Genomic DNA, 21,306 nt, shown 5'->3' on the forward strand with positions numbered 1-21,306 from the left:
TCATTGATCCTAATTGAAAGCAATACACCCAACCAAATAGTTTTCTACCCCATCTGCTCTGGCCTGCCACCAGCTATTCAATACAAGAGAATTAATAGTTTCAGATATTCTAACCGACCCAATAAAAGCACTCATTTAAGCAGGACTGCATTAACAAAGTGAAAAACCAAGGGCAAAATGGGTTCAAATGGAGCATTTTACTCCTAGTTGGCTTTAACAAAGCTGAATAATGCTTATTCTGACTTTTTATGTGCAAGACTTGATAAACTGAATGAGAAGGCACTCAATGATCAGTCAACGAGCATTGATGAATGGTCATTAGGACCCCCCCAATCTCAGGGAAGGCCATTCCACAAAGTGGCACACCAGCTTGAAAGGGCGGACTCACTAATGTCCAGATTTCCCCGCTTGCTTGTTCCACTTTCACTTTCAGACCACTGGCCACCAAATGAGGCTGACATATTGGAAAATAATCTTTTATGGGCGACTGGTAAATAAAAATGGAGGCATTAGGTGGGCTTTCAAATTCAAATCTGCTAGTTTTGTCAGCCCCCAAACGTTTTGATTTTCCACCCAGCTGGAAGCTATTAGTGTTTTCTTAAGGCATCCCACTGACAGGGCAAACCCACCTAATGTGTGAGCTGTAGAGCTGATGGGGGGACGGGAGACGACCACTTAGGGATGCTTTCTCAACTTTATTCATTTGATTGTACAACCAAAGTACAGTAAAGGCAACACCTTCAGGAGAAGCTCAGTAATTTCTTGCTGCCCAGTATCTTCCATTGCCTGGTGCAACAGTTGTTCACCTAGAACTGCAATGGGCACCCTCAGTGCACTTTTTCCACCACACTGTACCAGCCTCCATTGCTTTTACTGCACTACCACAAAAGAGCTCAAGCTAATAAAGAATGGCACTTCTTATTAAACTTCCAATTCTTTGCTGGGAAATGGAATTAAAATATTCCAAAAAGATATGTGCTTATCTGTTAACAGTAGCTCTTAATGCATGCAACACAAAACATTTGCCAGATAACACTAAACATTTCCCTAAGCATTTCCCTACTGGCAAGGCTTTCTGGACTTCTGGAAAAAAGAACCCTTAAAACAAACACAGCTCCATAAAATGCAGACTGATTAAGAGTACCTACAGAAATAGCTGAAAGCTTGAGCCACCAATCTGGGCAGAAAAAATTCTTGGCTGTCTAAAAGAAACTGTTCCTAATGTTACCTCTAGTACTGAGATCAGTTCACTGGAGTTGAGAAAGCACTCATTTTTTTTTTTTCAGTTAAGAGAGTCTAACAGTGATACTGTTTCAACAGGATAATCAGAAATTAGTCCTCTAAAGAGGACTTCAAATCATCTATTAAGAAAAGGCAACCTTGGTAAGACTTGGAAATCTAGATGGCATATCACTTTTTCATCAAAAAAGAACCAAAAAAATTCATTTTTGTTGAATATTGCCAGAAGTCCTACTGTTTTTTTTTTAAAAATGAAAATAAACACAAAGACTTTAATAGGAGAATAGCTCCACTGGAAATTAATTTATGCACAATGGGTAGGTCACCATAGGCTTCAGCTCTTACAGAACACATGCCTTTACAGAGTAAAATACACATTTTCGTAACAACACTCCTGTGGACAAAATCACAGATATGTACTTAGTTTCATCTCTGTTTCTTTCACATGATCTTGACTAAACAAGTTTTGCCTTGTATTTTTTATTAAATCCAGTCCTTTCTATAGCGTGGGTAAAATAAGTAAGAATTGACTGTTTCTATCATAATTTGGATTCAAAGGAAATTACCACACCATCTGAGCATAGACATCACTGATGCACTTTACAAAATTTTATATATTATATTATTTCTCAAAGGACACCAAAAAATACCAAATATGTCTTTTCACTGGCAGAAGAAAGAACACATTCTGTGTGACCTGGAGAAGGCTGGATGAGAATATCTGCTCCTGCTGAACTAAGGTCATACTTTAAGATCTAAAAAGAAAGTTCTGGGGGGAGAGAAGGAGGAAAAAAAAAAAAAAAAGGTTTCAAGCTATCAGTTGCTTTTTGACTTGAAGCTCATTTGCTCGTTTAACATGGTAGGGAAACTCCTCCTGCTGTAGTACATTAACCCCAGTTTTGACCTCTAATCGATGTCTTTTCAATGCATAGGATTTTCATAATAAAGATAATGTGAGAGCATATTTGTGTGAAAGTGTATCTACCGCTAGCCATAAATTCAAGCCTTGCATTTTTCTTTGTAACGTGTCAATATTTGTGACACTAACTAAACATATTTTATTCATTTGACAAGGACTGTTACATTATATTGAAAACTTTTGTTTCAATGTCACCACCTCCCCGTTTTGACTGATGGCGAGTTAGTTTTGTTAAAACGCAAGGGGTGATAGCGTATGCTCCACTGAACTTTCCCTCCTCTCAGCACCAGAGACAAAAACCTGCAGCTCTGCTCTGTGCTGGCAGCCATCTGGCCAGCTTTCTCTCAATGCCTGCCCCACACCACACTGCAGGCAAAATTTCAGGGCTCTAGAGCTCTGTGGAGCTATTCATGACATACCAATTTCACATTTTCTGCTTGTACGCTTGCAACAATAAATGCTAATGAGGACTATGAATGACATTTTTAAAGACAATAAAAAGGTCTCCAAATCCCTTGCATATGGAGACACTATTTTCTAAACTTCACCTTCTGTTAGGGAGCCATTACACTCTAAAGGAAAAAAATAACCTAAGGAGAACAATGAGATGATCAAAGCATAACCGAGTCCTTACGAATTCCAAAGAAAACAATGTTGGCAAAGCTAGCTTAATGACAGACAGATTTTATGCCAGTGTACAGCAATAACACTTCAGCACAGGAACTCTCTTTTTCAATAGGGCTGCTATTTCTCATCAGAGGGGCTCAAGAATTGTTATGGGGCAGGAAAAGGAGATACCAAATCCTTGCTTTTGCTGATCACACATAACCCCGCAAACCACAGACGTGAACTTTTTATTTACTTATCTCTAATGAGTATTTAGTGTACTGACCAAATGTGGCCAAGGGAAATATCTAATTTTGATGTTTTCTGACTTTTTTAATGCAAGTCCTAATCTTAAAAACAAACAAACAAATATTGCCTTCACTCTTGGTATTGTATTTTATACCTAATTAAAGACATCTTCGCCTGATTAGCAAGGATTAAATACACTTTCAGGAATATCCACCAGGTGGAGCAAATACACAGCAATACAAAACATTTATTTATGCTCATACTGCCATTTTCAACAGGGAAAAATGTTTTATATGGAAATATTCTTACTTCTTGACCTCCCTTCTTCACCCTTTTGTCATATATTGACCAATTCGAACTTATTTACTTCATTGCTAATGTTACCAAAGCTTTGTTTAAAGGGGCCTCGATACAAAGCTATTGCTGCTGCTGAAATTCAATACAAATTTGTAAACTGCAGTAGTCATCAGATATATAAGGGAAATTAAAGAATAATATTAGTGTATGCATACATGTATATACATCCAACAATATAAGGGTATGTCATGCTTGTAAAAGAAACTGGGAAGTCTTCAGTCAGATTGCTCTGACCTCCACTGTAATGAATGGGCTGGAACCCAGGCCACTCTGCATGCCTTGTTATGTTTATATACATGGCAGTTCCATTGTACAGCATGTTTGTGTACTATTAATGCCCTTATTTTAGTATGATATCCATCAACTACTGAGTAATTTCAAGAGTGCAGTGAATGAGGACTGTAAATAAATATTTGAGCATCTCTAGGACAGCGAATTATTATTTCCCCATTTAAATCATTTGCTCTCTGGAGCCAGGTGAGAAAGCCACTTCTTCATCAAACATTTTAACTTTCCTTGATGAATGAGAAGGTCTAATGGCCTAAAGGCAGGGGGCATCATTTTACATTACAAGAACTAAGTCCTCACAGAAAAGTGGTTATGAATGAGTCTTCTCACAGTTATAATAGGACAACCCACTGGCAGACCTTGTAATAGCTGAAATGGCAAAGCAGTATTACCAAGTGAACTGCTCTAATGCAGCTCAGCATCTGGGAAGCACAGCAGAATCAGTACACAGACTCATTGAACCCTTAATGACAGAAAAGCATTATCATTTGTGAGTGACAAAGGGAAGGGACTCATTTTAGTCAAATAAATATTTTTCATTACATTGTTTCCTTACTTACACCTTCCAGAACAGTTTCCTTACTTTTCTGTTCGGTCCCCCTCTGTCTTCTCTCTGCCATCATGCCTCACCATCTGTTTTTGAGTCAGGGGCCACCTCCTCACCTTGCTACACACCTCCCTTCCCCAATCCACTAGATGACTTGTCTGCTCCTGCTGTCTTGGACTTTCATCCTCTCCCACCTCTGCTACCCTTGAACACTTAGAAGTTCCAGAATCTGAAGCTGTTAGTACTACCTTAAAATATTATCTGCAATAAACATGTAAAAGGAAAATCAACAACCAGAGCTCTAACACTGAGGGAACAAACATTGTGCTAGGTAGGTTTCCACTATAAACTGAGCCAGAATGGGATCCACCTAATGTGTTGACTTGAGCTTTGTGCTTTTGGTCTGGCCCAGGAGAACCTCATCATAGCTAGAGAAACATATAAAATTGTTGTTTCTTTAGAAACAGGGAGGAGACTTGAGGAACACAGGCCTTTAAATAAAATTTCACTCCATTTAATTGTGTGGTGCTCCACAGGGTGCTTTGTTGTAGCCATTCAGAAGAGAAGCAGGAGAAGAATGCAAAGGTGATTATGCAGTAGAATTCCATACCAAGACCAAATTACACCACTTCCCACTAGAAGAACATCTGCAAAGAGTATCAGTAAATGCTTGGGCACAATGCAAGATGCCAGTTTTAATAAATCCCATCCAGCTTGGAAAGTATCCACAAGAACTTTCCTCAAGCAAGATCTTCACAGAAAAGACTTGTGGAGATGCTCAAGATAAATATTTCTTCAAACAGGGTACTGATTTAAAACCATTACCTCCTGAGGGATTTTTGAGGTGGCAACCATGGATTAAAGGCTATAATTTCTCGTTTCAAAGAGAAGCTCAGCATCCAGTGGGTGGAAGGAAAGCCAGTGTGGTTGCTATTGTCACCACTCATCTATGGAGAACGTTATTTTACTATGTTGCTATTTGAGGTGGGAAGTGGTTGGCTAGAGGTCATGGACAGTTCATTAGATTATGAACTCTGCAAAAAAACCCATACAGGCATGAAAAAAAATGGAAGGAGGGACATGCATGACACTTATGACTTGTAAAGGTTTAACCAACAGCACTTTCATACAAACACATAATTGCACATAATAGGGTATGTACAAACCCTATAGGAACATGACATTGACCACAATACATAAACCACCTTTTTTTTTTTTTTCACCGTGTGGATACACACAATGTTTATTTAAACTATGGCTTCCTTATAGTATGACTGGATAAAGACATTTTAAAACTAGATGTCTAAGTAATTCACTTTTATTTAAAGGCATTTTTACACCAGCGTAGCCTAGGGAGCTCCTAATGAAGAAGAGGAACAGATTCTTAAGGTGGAGGATTATGTATATATACAAGAATTTATTAGATCAAGATTACTGATCTGAGACACTGGAACAACTCTTTTTTTTGCACCATCCCAGGATATCTTTCCTCGATGAAGGATTTGTAGCACCATTGGTCATAATGACTCATTTGGTCAGATGTGTATGGCCACTAAATGTTATCTGAATGGTCCCCAAAACTCTTATGGCAATGTTTGCATGCCAGAAGAAAAGCATTCCCTTAAATCTCTAGTACAAAATCTTAATGAAGTATTAGCAGGAAAATGTAATTTACTGCTCAGACACTTTCGATTTCACCTACCAAGCATTCAAAATCATTAACATGTGAAAGTGTCTTCCTATACTGCAAACATAACTATGAATTGGACTGAAAGCCATCAGCATGAAAAAACCTGAAACCTTAGTTAACTTTCAGCTCTCCCTTCATTCCTACAACCACAACTATATTTCTTGGACCAGCTTCTGCCCACAACAGTCACATGCTACACTCATTTTTGCTGCAAAGCCAGATTAGTTATGCTCCCTCCATCTACTAGTCATGCCTTGTGATGTTCTTGCCAGTACAGCTATGAACAGCACCGTGCTATAAACCAGAGTATTAAAATCATCCAAATTAGAGTCATAATCTTCACTTACCATTCAAACAAGAATTCTTCACAAATTTAAAAAATATATCTATTTGAGATCTTTTAAAAAATTAACATTTCAATGCCTTTCAGCAATGATCTTGGGTTCCCAATGAACACTTTCCATCTACAGACCAAAACCTCACTGGAGCACAGAGCCCTGCTTCAGGCACCCACACCTTCAGCCTGCTGAACCTCAACAACCAGCAGTTAAAGGGAACAGGGACAATAACTGACCCTATCCAAATACTTTAAAATTGAAGACCAAGCTGGACATCTAAGAAAATCACATTAATAATGCTAATGAATACATTGATAGCTGCCACCACTGTTTTAAAGGGCCATGACAGAACAAACACTGGTTTGGTTTTATTCCACAGGATGAATAAAAGTTGCCAAGCATGCTGGAAATGAAAAACTTAAAATGCTAAGTATGATGATTATATTAATGATTACTACAAAAGATATTTTAAAAGTTACATTTTCATAAGCTTATTTGCTGCACAGCACAGACTCCACCTGAAAAAAATTTGCTCTTCAGATTTTATCTCAGAAAACAAAGATGCCGAGCAAGAGGACAAAGAACAATAAAAAATGAAAAAGCTACCAATTTAGAAATGAAAGGGTTAACATCTTTTGTTTCAGTCAGTATCATACCAATGCCAGAATTACAAGGGAAAAGACTAAAAAGAGCCAAAAAAATACATTTCTTTTAATTATTATTCTTTTTAAAAAAATAATAAAAACCAGGCCTATCTGTCACAGGGTTGTCCGGACTGGAAGAACCGGCAGGAACCTCAAATTCCTGACCAAACCCTCTTCCACACAATGCCTCCTGAATGGAAGGAACCCAGGCCCGGCAGAGATAGCCTGCTGTCAGGAACCAGCCCTGACGTTTGCGGACAGACGGGGCTGGCCTCGCAGGATGTCAGAGCACCAAACTGCTGTTCGAGATACTGGGTTTTCACACACTCCCAGCCTGGATGTTTTGCTCTTCAGGTAATTAAACAAGGAAACGAGGCTGATGTGTACGAGTCTGACCCCTGCGCCTTGGCTCCGTGGTTCTGCGGATCAGCTTCCGCACCAACCGCCTGGAGCATCAACAGAGCCCTCGACTCCTGCTCCCCACACCAGGCTCTAAAACAAATCCTCCTGGAAATATCCCCTTCTGTCTATTCCTTTGCCCCTCCCAACCACCATTTAAGAAGGACCAAATTCCTTGCTCTGTTCCACACACCTCGCTGTTGCTTTCTCGTGAAAAGAAGGGTGAAAAGAAATAAATGGGTACTCTTGGGTTGCTGCTCTTCTCCCAGCCATTCAATATTTTAAATATCTAAGGGAGGGGAGAGACAGAAGGATGAGTCAAGGGATTCCCCAAATTAATACTCATCACTCAAAATGAAGAAGACCCTGTATTTCCAATTTGTCCAACTAACTGCCAGACATTCACTTATTTGGAAATAAAATTAGTCTGACACAAGCATTATTGAAGAGTCTTTGTCTTACAAGGGGACATAAATCATAGCAGCAGGCATTAGAAAAACAGACTAGTGCTTTCTGTCTGTTTTTCCATGAATTTAAGAAAAGGGAAAAGGCAGGTGTTACCACCTATACTTGGTGAAAACCCTATGCAGGCTGCTCTACGACTGACCTAGTTTCTACGGTCTTTAAAGGCTATTTAAACAAAAAGTGTTGTTTTAAAAAGGTAACACATTCCTACTTCTTTCTGAAAAAAAAAAAAAACAACACAGAATAGAATACTGGCTGAAAAGAGAAGAGCCCAGAAGAAAGAGGAGTACAAAAGCATGCCTGCTTGTCTGTGTTCAACACAAAGAACATTAAATGAAAACAACTGGCATGCCGCCAAATTCCTATACAGGCAAAGAGATTCAAATAAATTGATTTCACGCATCACACTGACCTGGGATCAGTGAGCAGTGGTACAATACACTTGCTGCTCCATGTGGGGCAAAGCCCATTAACGTTATCAGAGCCACAGTACATTACTAAGGGGAGGGGGGGAGAGGGAGAAGAGGTGGAGGGGGCAAGAAGGGGGAGAACCCAAACCCTAGGAAAAAAAAAAAATTGCTTTGAAAAAGGAGCTTCAGCTTTCAGCTGGATTACTTAGTTTCAGTTTACTAATAAATATATCATATTGTGAGAGCTCAGAGTCCCTTCATTTTAAAGGTTTCAAAGACTGTATTTTCAAATTAAAATAAATACTAATGTCACACACAAACACTCCCCTTAGATTCTACTTTTAACATAGTTTCTCTCAAGCTCAAGTTTTTCAGAAATTTACAGTTCTGTCTACATTTCCTCCCTTCCCATGAACCAGCATTTTATAGAGATTATGGGTTATTTTCTTTGTACTTCAAAAGCTAGATTCGTGCCCATGATACTCTTAATGTCTCAGAAAGTAAACTGGAGAGCCACTGCTCTCAACTGCTCCAGATCAACCTGACCTAGAGAGAAAAATGCTCAATTTGTGAGATAGCAATGAGTAGGGCGCCGGTTCCCCTTTGCAGAGTCACCCAGGTATGCTCCCCTATCACAGGGCATTTTCTCCAACCCAGAATATTTCAAATTTCACTTTCTTAAGACCTGTGAAGTAACCCATGTGTGCCATGGAGTTTCTCCTTGTCATCCTGGCTTTGTTTTTCATTAAGATCTCTCACACTCCAATCAAGAGCAACACCAGCAAGCCACAGGTATGCACCACATGAACAGACAAAAATATGACTGTGAGCTATGTAATGACAATTTGCTGTCTATACTACACTTGTCTCCTTTTGCATCTGTTATATGTGAGAAGGGGGTGGTTATTATTCCAGCTGTACTGTTCAAGATACATAGATAAGCAAACAATTGTTGAAAAAAAAAAACAAACCTAGAAAAGACTACTGCAATAGCAAAAGATGGACGAGGATGCACAAAAGGGATCACAAAAGCACAGGCAGGTAGCCTAAAGCTACAGCAGGCCACTGCTTCAAGGAGGCAATAGACTCAAACACCTTTTATTTTGCCTTTTATTCCATTTTGGTTTCAAAGAGTAAGTCAGATCTTCTTAGGAACAGCAAAGTTCAATTTAAATTAAGTTAGAAAAACATCAGCCTCATCTCTAATCACTCATCATTGAACTTGTGAAACATCAAGATGTAGATACCTTACCCAGTCAAGTAAACATCACCTCATTTCAAGTAAATGTCAAAATGGGAATGCCCAAAGATCTAACAATCACAAACTACCACTGACCATTCTCTTAGATAGAGTTACAAACCAGTTTTGGATCACCTTCATGACCAAGGAGAAAGCTATAGAACATCATTAACCCTGTAAATTGTGTCATAGAGAGGATGTGTTTGTTTTGGTATAAGGCTACACTGATAGAACTGCAGAGGAAAGGGAATAATTTCATACACAACAACTTCATAATGGTAAAGCCCTGCCTGCACCCAGATGACACAGGCTGCCAGACCTGCTTGATGGTTAACAAGACATGAAACGTGCCATTTCCTCCCATTTATGAATATTTCAGTGGTACAACAAGATCATTTGAACTTTATACAGATGAACTTCAGTCATATTAATTCCCTCTTTCTAAAGAAAATAATGCTAGAAAACATGCCTCTCCTCCATGTTGCAAGAAATTTCCATTATCTTGCACGTGCTCTGACAGCATTAAACCACAATAAGCTGCCCATTAGTATGCCAGCACTGCATGCTTCAGGCACGAAATCTTTACTTTTACATTTACTCATTCTTAAAATCCTTTCTGGGGACTCATATGGCCAAAGAAAGCAAGCAACAACCACCCGTAAGGGATACACATTTGCACCCTAAAAGATAGACTGTAGCTCAGAAAAAAAAAAAATTAGTCAGAAGCTATACACTGCTAAATTAGCAAAATGAAAACGCAAGAAGAAAACTTGCTAAGATTATTAATACTTTTCCAATACTGCCTGTGCACAGGGAGGTCCTAGAGAAGCATTTACCTGATTTAAACTGAGCTAGAAACTCAAATTAGACTGCGAATTATTTTTCAATAGGATTTAACTTTTTAAAAGTATGTTCACACTGGTGTGCAAGACCTCAGCCCTGGCCCCTTGCAATAACTTCCAGCCTCTTGCTGGTTCTTCCAGCTGCGCTCCATCTCCTCTCCACACCCCAAGTCAGAGCACTGCGGGCTACAGTGTCTTGAGCAGGGAGATGAGTGATATGATCAAAGGTTAGTTGCCTTTGAAAATAAGTACTTGGACACTGTTAGTTTTATTTTGGTATCATTCTCTATCAAAGTTATGTCATAGGCAAAATGGTCCAACACTAAGAAGAAAATATCTGAGTGCTGGAAAGCACTTAAGATTAGTTTAGTAGTTTCTTGCCATCTAGACACACCATTTTAGGAGAAAAAATGTAGTTACAGTAAAAACAGGAAAAGCAGTCACAGGTTTATCTAGAAATTTTCTTCTCTCGTAGCAAATTTATTTTTCCAGTACGGTAAAAACTTTTGCATTCATGAAGCAGAAATATCCATTCTCAATATCATTGCAATCAAATTTATCACAGATTCCAAATGCAATGAGTTTACCACAAGCTTCCACTAAACTACAGACACAACCATTTTGCCAACACGATTACAGTTGTCCCTTTACCTAGTTGTGAATACTGTTCCAAATCACAGTTCAGGAAATGGAACCTTACTGTATTCACAGCCTAGTCAAGTAGTATTTACATGCCACATAAAGTGGACCTAAGTCATCAAAACCACAAAAAAACTAAGTTAAAAATTTCACAAGCTAAGGAAGATTTTAGAACAGCCATCAATGTTGGATTTTATTGGTGTTGCTGTACTCTTTCACAGGGACATCAAAATGAAGACAACACCTTCACTGATTTAGGCAGGCTCTTTGGAGGCTAAAGGGAAAGATTCTTTTTTAATTGCAGTTTATAAGGTGAGGTACAGTCATTACAAATAACTCTAGCAGGTAAGCACATTACAAAATCAAATATTTTTCTTTTCCTTACCTTGGCAAAATTCAAAGTTCCCTTTTTTCCGGCAGTCACCTATCACTAAACTCAGTGCTCTCCAAGTGTTTCTTTTGACAGATATCATTCTCCACCAATCGCTCTGCTAATTTCCTCTTTCCTTTTCTGACTGGGACAGATATAATGTTCACCAGCCCAGAGATCAATCTTTTCTATTGACAATAACAAATGAAAGAAACAGAAAGAAAAAAAAAAAAAAAAAAGAAAAGAAAAGAAAAAAAAAGAAAGAAAAAAAAAAAAAAAAAAGGAAAAAAAAAGAAGCACATATCACAGCCAGTTTGAAGCACCACACCCCTTCATTTGCATGATAATAGCAGCCCCTTAAATAAAAAAGGTAAGGCAGAAATGCTATCATTCTAAATCAATTACCCACATTTTCTTAGTTAATATAAGGCAGTACTTTAAAACTGTATTAATTCTTTGACAAAAGCTGTTTCGTAAGTTGTTCTTTTAAAACATTTGGCATATAGAGGGCAACAAACTAAGGGCAGCTTGTACTCAACCATGAAAACATCCACTAGCTAGTTCTGTAAAATGCTTGGTTTTAAATACAGTCATATAAAATAAATATTACATACTTTACCTGATTCAACAGATGCTCTAGAGAATCATTAATTAAATGAACATGGTTACTAAAAACAAGAGACCTTGCAATAACACATAGCTCTACTAACTTGGAGTTGTAAATCATAACAGCAAACACATTTAAACAAAGGCAGATTAAAAATCTATTGATATATTTACAAATCATCCTCCCACTTTTGAAAAGACAATTGCCCTCCCACTCCAGCACCTACAAAACCTGTTTATTTGGGTTAGACAAATACTTTGACATTTGCACAAGTCTGTATTACGGCATTGTCAGTTTTTCCAATACATGAATATTCTTTTCAGGGGGTTGTAATTATGTCATAGCAGAAAGATTTATTTTTTTTAAGCCAGGCACACACGGTTATATACATGCTTTAATCTGCATCCACTGTTCAGGTATCTCAGGACATAAAGTTAAGCATGCATAAGGATCTGGTCACAGCTGCATGCATCTAACCAAGACCCAGCCCCAACCCTCTCCTGGACTAGATCTTGCAGCAAAAATAATGTATTGCCCAAGGGCATTTGCAAAAGATCACATTTGTGTTTGTGCTAGAAATCACAGTCTTTCCTACAAACAAGCACCCTCCTCAAATCAAAATAAACCTTCCCAATTTTAAGTTAAGGCTAGAGAACAAAGGAGTTCACCACGCAAAGTTCCTTCTTCCCTGTGTTCCTGGTCAGATGATTCCCTGCGCCCTGACACAAGCCAAAATTCTATTGATTTCAGTGAAAATGAGAGGCATGTAAGGACTGAAGGACTCTACCCAGCATTTGGCAACTGCGACGCTTTCACTATGACACAACTGCCTTTGGTATTTGGAAAGTAATCTCCAAAATGTGTTCAGGACTTCCCAACTTGGGTGCAATAACTGCTTTTATAAAACTATTTTTAACTTGCATGAAATTCTCTACTTGTCACCATGTTCTAATATAGGCAATAAATTTACCTTTCACTAGTGCCTTACAATGAGAATTGTGTATTTTTCAGTTGTCCAGAGTTCTGCATAACACTTTACATTTCCATAAATGCACATAGGTTTCCCTAAACTGTTGTTATTGTCTGGTCTGATTTTTATGGTCATAAACTCATGTCCTTACCACAAATGAAAAGTCCTTCACTGACCAACTGGTCCTAATAATTTTACTGAGATCATTTAAACACTAGGTTTTCTACCAAGTGGTGATAGCACAATCTGGGTGAAATACGGATTTACAGTGGAACATTAAATTAACATCATATATTGGATTCAGAATTACACACACCAGCCATCTATAAAGATGCATTCATGTTTTGCTAACCTTTACTAATTTGGCCACTAAAAATAATTATGATCAAATATGTTAAATTATGTAACATAACATATAACCATTCAATATGAGTCTGTTGAATAGCACACTCCTTTTTCATGACTGCCAAAAGATTTTTAAACCTCTTCTTGTGAAAACAAAAGTTCTTACTCAAAAAAAAAGTACCCATCTGTCCTCCACTTTACAATGAAGACATCACTTTAACTTACTGCTCTTCTTTTGTTTCAGCCTCATGTTCACTTTCACTATATGCCACATTTTCCAAAGTGATGGATGCATTCTGCTATACCCATTCCACGCTAATCGTCGGTTTTAAATTTATTTTTGCCTCCTGAATTGTCAACTGCTGCTGTTGTTCCACTGTACATGCAAAATGGTCTAAAGTCTGAACTTCACCAAGTAGAATGCCTCAAACAATTTGTAGCCTTACAAGTGTTATAAAAAAGGATCAACATGTTGTATTACCATGGAAATTCTGAAAAACATACTTTCCCAAACAAATATTACTTTTTCTCAATGGTATGAAGTAATGAAAACCACATGTGTAAATCTGCGATCCGTGCAGTAGTTCAAGCTGCAGCTAATAGAAAATACAGAGAGTGAACTCTGCCATATAAAGGATTCTTGTTACAGAAATATAATGTGAAAACCAGATGCAGACAGAAAACCTTAATCACAGATGGGAATGTAATCACTGGCATACAGAATACTTTTTTGATCAATCTCAACCATATGAGAAATGTATTTATTTTCTAAGGAATGCAATAACTCGAGAGAGTCTTCTATTTGAATTCAGTTAACCTCATATTCACAGTGCTTTTATCTTATATGTGGAGAGAAGTAGGATATAACCTGAGCCAAGATTTTTAGAAGAGCCATTGGCCCTGGCAAATCATTCGTGTATCAGCTTATCTTTCAAGGAATTAATAGGATGTAAAGACTACAAATAGATCAGCCTCAAAAGAAATCAACCATTATTGCATTTCCTAGTTCCTGCCAGAAATCCCTTCATCACCTAAGCACTTCTTTGGTAAATTTTTCCCTTAGTATATGGTTCTTCAGAAATAAACTGCTAAGAGCAGCACTGCAAATCAGAACTGGAGTCCTGCACCAAAGACTCTCCCTACTTTATAAAGCCCAAAGAGTCATTGGTTCAAACCAAAGTTTAATTTAGGATTCCTTCTAGCTGCTGGAAGTGCTAGTATATACCCTACACTCACAGACCACTAGTGTTTTGGGGAGGAAACAAAGGACCACAGCACCCCACAGCTATCCAGGTACATTAAGTGTCTAAAAAGCAATTGCCTTCTACCAACTATCCAGGCATGACCAAGGTAACTTCTTACAGTTTTCATTCCTGGTGACATTTCTGCTCCACATTTAAAAGACAGAAATACTATGGAAGCAGGAAAATCTTCCAGCAAAATATGAAAATTTAATTAAAATCTGAAAATCAGGTTCACAATTCAGGTCATAGATATGCTACCAGCAGGACCTACCTACACTGATACAAAAGGTTTGACATCTTCAAGCAGCCACTCCTACAGGTCACCAGCCAGTTCATGTCAGAGCTACATTTGCTTAATAAATCGTTCACCTGGTGATTGAACTGGACTACTATGTTAAATTATATAATATATAGTATATAATATATAACTTTATCTAATATAAAAAGCTTAAGCGAGGAAATAAAACTTAAGAAAGGACAAGTGTTCAGAAGTAAGAGATCTCCAGGCTCTTGGGCACCGGCAGGGGTAGTTTACCTCCTGATCCCTGCTGCACCCTCCTCTGGAGGTACCCTCTCCACCCAAGGGTATCACAGCTCTTCACACAACTCTGTCTGACTGTCATAGTTCACAACTGAGCTTTCTAAGGTAACCTGAAGTTGGTATTCTTTTTTTAGCAGCAATAATTAACATAAACTAAAATTATTTGGTAGCCGTTGCATCAGAGGGGTGAGGGTGTGAGAAAGTCTTTTGATGGGCACAGGGAAAATAGATTCTCCCTCTCTTTTAGGGCCTTTAAGTTCCATTTTAGCTTTATTCAGCAAGAGGGCACAGTCTCTTCATTACTTTACCACAGGACCCAAGCCAGGTGTTTATTGGACTAATTCTGCTCAAGTTCCTGTAAATATGCTTCATTAAGTTAATGCCTGTATGCTAGGTGAAATTTTAAGCCAACCACTTGCTTTTCCCCTCCTGTTATCAACATGCCAAACCATCTGTTTAAAATACTTTGATTCTACCCCTGCAACGGAAGTTTTTTTAAATCATCTTGTCTCTTCTGCCATTTAACTTTAAATTTCTTAGACTGTGGCACCAATAGATAGAGCAGAAGCCAACATTTAACACTAAAGTAATGTGAGCTGGATATGCTTGTCTTATTTCTCAACAAGCATGCCTAGATTAATAATAAACTTTGGCCAGATATATATTTTAATTTGCATGTTTTTCATATAGCATCATCATCATTTGTGTAGAGTGCTAAAAATGGAGTTAAATCTTCCAGCTGTGAAATAGTTCCACGTGACAAAACAGAGAGAGATCCTGAAAAACTCCTGCTTCATGTCATGTGTGAGTGTGTGTGCCTGTATCTTTTTTTTTTTTCTCTCTCTCATCTAATTTCATCTGTGAGAGACTGTCCCTAGAGGACAGGAGAAGAGAGAACCAATTATATCCAGAGGTTGGTTTCTCCAAAATGAAGGCATCTGTTCCATGCCAACGACTTCCACATGGAAGAAAAACAGAACTTTGAAGGCATCTGTGCTCATGGTTGACAGTCGCAGATCTTAGGGTCTACTGTAATTGCCCAGCTGCAAACACGATTTTGTTGCTGCTGTTGTCAGCTGATCTCCTAGCACTGAAAAGAACAGAGCTTAAAATAGCAAATATCTGGATAAAAATCAGATATTCTTACAGAATACTGACACCTTTTCCCTTCTGAAGGAGGTATTTTTCCTGGAAAATGTGTTTGATGGAAATAAATTGCAAACTGTTTTTAAACTAACATTTTACAAAATACTGTGGTATAAAATGCTATTCTTTAAATAACGCAGAACTCCAAGAATAATGTGATTATTACTTTTTAGTATTTCAGGCTGATATTTTCTAAGAGTGATTCAGAAACTGGTACGATTCACCTGCCACATAACCCTGCAAACCACCTTATTTAAGCAAGTACTCTCAGTAAAACCAAGAGTCCACCTGAGCAGAGCAAAGCAGGTATGGCAGACAGATAACTAGTATGATCTTTGCTACTTAGCTCACATCACTTTCAATGTTGAATGGATACTTTCCCAAAAACACTTCAGAGAAACATTACTGGTAATTCAAAGCCTGGCTTATAGCACTGGGTATGACACTTCCAGCAAGACACTCAGCAGCTTTCACTGTTAAAAAATCAAGTATATACTTAACAAGAAACTCACTCAAAGTAGCAAGACCCTTAACTCATTTTCCAAAGCACAGCACTGAATGCCATTTAGGGATCCAAGACTACTGATAGTGCAGTTGCAACAAAGAGAATTAAAACCCAACTGGCCTAGGCAGAAAATGCATTTACAGTCCCTATCCTCCACTCACCACATAAAAACGGATGATAGTTTCCAGAAATATTGTGTGCACCCTCTGGGTTTTTGTAGTTTTCTTTATCACTAGATTGGAAGAAAGATGTCATACATTAGGGAAATACTTGAGTTAATTTTTTTTAATAAATTCTGTTATTCTGCTAGATCCTAAACACCCTCTGCAGTCATGGGCAGCCATCCTGACAGCCAGGTAGCCACACAGTCTAGGAAGGATTGCAGGTATTTCTGTGCAGCTTTCCTTGCCTGGCACATACTTTAAAATTATTATGAATGCATAAATAAAGTAGTGAAGCTGGAGGGGACACAGTAGGAGTGACACTTCCTGACCACTTCTAAATTGCCTCCAGGAAGGACAAAAGTTGGGAGCAGGACTATTAACACAGCCACCTGCTTCCTGTGACCTCCTGGGGAGCAGACACAGCCACTGACAACCTACAGTGTCATTGAGGTCCTGCCTATCTTTCTCTTCCCAGAGAAGCTAGAGGAGAATAAAAATAATAATGGCCAATAATAGCTCTGCAAGAGGAGTAACTTAGGCTTAGACTTTAGAAAAAAAAAATATTAAAAATTAAGAAAATTATCATCAAAACCCTCCTGTGAATTTCATGGGAAGAGGATGGGACTGATAGATCTCAGAACCTGGAAGAGAAATTGATTTATTGATTTATTCTTTAAAATTGTAGCTCTATTTACTGTAACTGTACAGTTCTCTGGAAATTTTTGGAGAAGGCAGCTGGCTTGAATAGAGTTTAATACAGCTCTTGGTATACAGAAGTTGAGAATCCTTGTGCCATGGACTCACGGGAACTTCTGAGAACATGATTACAGGAGGAACAGCCTTTTTTCCCCCTTTATATGGAATTCTTCATCAGGTACATCTATAATTTACAATTCAAAGAGAATTACTTCCTTTGCTTTGCTTTTAGACCTGAGCTAGCTACTTAACCTTACATAAGATAATGTCATTAGGACCCTATCTGGATCTAAGTGTCAGAATAATTCCAGCAAAGTACTGCTAAAATCACAGATGTGAGAGATGGGAATACAGAAAGCCTGAAGATCAAGACCTTCAGACTGATGTTTAGACAAAAGAAACACCATCTTCAATAGAATTGGGCACATGAATACCATGGAAGAACTGAGCTCTGGTACTTTAGTTCTATGTTTACAAGCTCTGCTAACCCATTGAGTTCCATTAATTTATCATGGCACACACAAAATGCACGTAACATTCAGAAACTAAGCTATTCAGTTCAGTATGATGGTTTCCCTGTTCATCTGTAGCATGCTTTAATACAGGTGCCAGCATGCTCTTCCACATTGAGTGGTTTGCCAACAAGCTTTAAAAATAATAAATAGTACAGTCATGAACCAATTTTTGCTTAATGGTTCCTAGAACTCTGTGACTTCACTCACTAAAACCCTTTCTATAACATTACCATTAAATACTTTCAACAATAGCACCATTTAAATAAAATTAAAAAATCATCCTGGCACTACCATCCATTGATAGCACACCCACAGGTGCCAATATCCCTAAAATTTTTGGCAGCTTTCTCTGGCACCACTATGCTTTTACAGCTCTGGCAACAAACCCCACCTGGACGTCACTGAAATCACTCCTCTGAAGCACTCTTCCCACCCTTTGCAGCACTATCATTCTCTCTCCTTTGTTGCATTCTAAGAATCTCATTTTCTGGCAATAGCCTCACCCTCTCTTCTTGTCAAAGCCTGAGCTGATCTAGGGCAGTGTCCTTCTAGAAACTGTCTAATGTACGGATGATTCAATGTTGGGATTAACATGCCAAGAGGATTTTGTGAGGGAGCCGTTGCTGCTCAGTTTGTGTGTCCGCTTGCATCCCAGCCTTAAAATTCATTGTATTTCAGTCTAAGTAACAGAACGTGACCCAACTAACTGGGAAGCAAAGTACAGGTACAAAACCTTGTACTATGTGATGTTCCATAACAAAGATTGTTCAACCTTGGGACCACCAGAAAGTACACGGAGATTTACTCATAACATGACACAGAGCCTGTCATGGCAGCATGAAGAGCCAGCATCCTGATCCTTCCATTACAGAAGTAAATGAAATGAAAAACAGAAAACCTGTTATGAAGAACAATTAATTATGGAAAAAGTGCTGATGTTTTGGGGGTTGTACATGGAGCTTTTACCCAAGCTATTTAAAATGACACCTGGGTCACAATTAAAAGAGGCACTTGTGTGGTCATCATGAGAAATCACAAAATGTACTCAATAGGTCTCCAAGTGCAAGGAAGAAATCCCAAATGAAAAACGGCTAATGGTAATGAATAATATTATGCAAATTGTACATTAATTTCCAACAAAGCAGACATACATGAGCCTCCTAGAACTACGAAATTAACTACAGTCTTGCACAATTTGTAATGGTCATGCAACCACTTCCCTGGATGTTTGTCAAAATTCCTGTTTTTTACACACTGTATCAACCTGGCTTTTTAAAAATACTGTTCTATTACATGTCATTGCCCACCACTGTTTGCAGATTAATTCCACTCCACTAGGTGGAGTCTTCCATCTTTCCAGACAGCAACCTCATTTACAAAAAGAACTTATCATTCATGAACTTCACTTATTTTAAGTGCTTCAGCCCACCTGTCTTGACAGACAGAAAAGTGGCAATTAATCAAATGTCTTCTTGAAATGACTGAAGAAATCATTAACTATCCCATGAAGATCCCATGTCAGCATGTTGCAATACAGGATTGTTCAGGAATACAGTTGCTGTACAGTTCTGCAAAACACAGCTGTGCTTTTATGATAGCTGAGTAAAAAAGGGTATCACTTACATAAATCACCATATCACACATGCCAAACAACTACACATAAACAAAACCAAGTTGCTGAACTTCTTTTCAATTATTAGTGTGTATTCAGAAATATTTTGAGTATCTAGGATGCCCTTCCCTTCCAGGCATCCTAAAATGTGTTACAGAAAATGAAAGGGAGCATGAAAGGATTTCTTTCCACATTCACATTTCCATTCACAAGCACTGGAGTTAAAAATTCAGCAATTATTCATCAGGAACAGCAAAACTGCATGCAGCATTTTTTGGCAGAGAGTAAGAAAAACAAAGCACGCCCATGAATTGTGTTCAGAAAATTTAGATAAGAAAACCTGGATACCCTACATCCAGCTATAATCTTTCTTTTGGGGTTGGACTGCACCCCAGCCCCTGTGAAAACCACCCAAAAAAAAAAGAAAAAACTCATCAGAAAGGCTTTCCACTACCAGGCTCTGAGGGAGCATTTGCTCAGTAATATTCACAAGCAGAAAGCTCCACGTGGGCGCCGAGCACCAACGCGAGGGCTCCTCAAGGCTCTGGCATCCCCAGGTCAGCCAAGGAAGGTTCTCCTCAGTGTGGCTTCTGTTGTTGGCAGATATCACAAGCTCTTTAAAGGCTACAGACATTTTGCCCTGATCGGCCCTGTTTTTGGTAAACTCACTTCTCGTACATATGTCTATAACTATGTATACGTCCCACAGAAGGTGAGGTTTAACAGGGTTAGCTTTGTTGGGGAAAAGAAGGTTTGGAGGAAAGGAAACAACTTTCATGTTTAGAAGATTTGAAACTAGTGACTGTCACGGGATGTAAACACTCTTCTGGGGAGGGAGGCTTTTTGTTATGTTTCAGGAGTGCACAGAGTTTTGGATAAAATCTGTATAAATAATCATCCCTCTGTCATTCAACATAAATTTATGCACATGTGTGCACACAATTATGTTTGAGAATACAAACTATAAAGTAGACATGCCACAGACTTCCAGGCAACCTACCACAAGCACAAATCTTGTGCAAAATGCATTCTTTATTTAAATTCCAGTTTATTGAATTTTAATTATTTCTGATCTGTAGATCACTTTGAGGAAAATCCCCCACGGTCAAAAGCTTACAAATCCAATTGGAAAACCAAACAGAAGCATCAGCATCAGCCCTTTCCCGTGCAGACACCTGCCAAAAAAACTGAGTTCCTGGCTATAAGATTAGAATCCAACAGCTAAAACCCATCCTAACATTAAAACCAGGTAATTGTCTATGCTGAAATAAAGCAAGAGCTCTCGTTTTATCCCACACATTTACTCATGTTGTGTACAGAGGGCTCTATAGATGTAACAGCGAATTATAATTTCTTCATTTGGATCCTTATTTATAAAATTAACACATACCCTTTTGGTTAGATTTTTTTTTTATATATAATTAAAGAGCAATTAAGTTATTTTCCCTGGGGATGCCTCTGATAGAAAATTTGTGGTCTAGCAATGCTGTGCTTTCCAGGTTCATAAAACTCACCTGGGCTAGCAGTTCCACAGCGCAAATATTGTTGCATATGTGCACTCGAGCATGATTTAATCATTTAATTTACCCATGGAAAAGTTACTCCAAAAGCCCCATTAACTAAAATGTCTTTGATGAGCCTACACTTAAGATTTGCAGATATAGCGGGAATGAAATAATCCCAGGAATGTTTTGTCATATTCTGAACATCCTTTGCTTT

At 38.3% G+C, this 21,306-nt stretch overlaps 1 protein-coding gene across 6 annotated transcripts in view; it reads right to left on the reverse strand.

Moving 5' to 3' along the window:
• Positions 1-21,306, reverse strand: part of RUNX1T1 (RUNX1 partner transcriptional co-repressor 1) — a 113,154-nt gene that overhangs the window by 81,190 nt on the left and 10,658 nt on the right. For 2 of the 6 annotated variants that reach the window (XM_071737913.1, XM_071737914.1), the window contains exon 2: positions 11,258-11,430. The exons of 2 other annotated variants lie outside the window; for them this stretch is intronic. In XM_071737913.1, coding sequence (XP_071594014.1) covers positions 11,258-11,345 — 88 coding nt within the window. In that variant the 5' untranslated portion in view covers positions 11,346-11,430. Of the gene's footprint in view, positions 1-11,257; positions 11,431-21,306 lie in introns of those variants that run through there. 2 more of the 6 variants (XM_071737915.1, XM_071737921.1) reach the window with 2 other exon arrangements.

The sequence above is a fragment of the Heliangelus exortis genome, chromosome 2 (genome assembly GCF_036169615.1).
Source record: "Heliangelus exortis chromosome 2, bHelExo1.hap1, whole genome shotgun sequence".
In the NCBI taxonomy this organism is placed as follows: Eukaryota; Metazoa; Chordata; class Aves; order Apodiformes; family Trochilidae; genus Heliangelus; species Heliangelus exortis.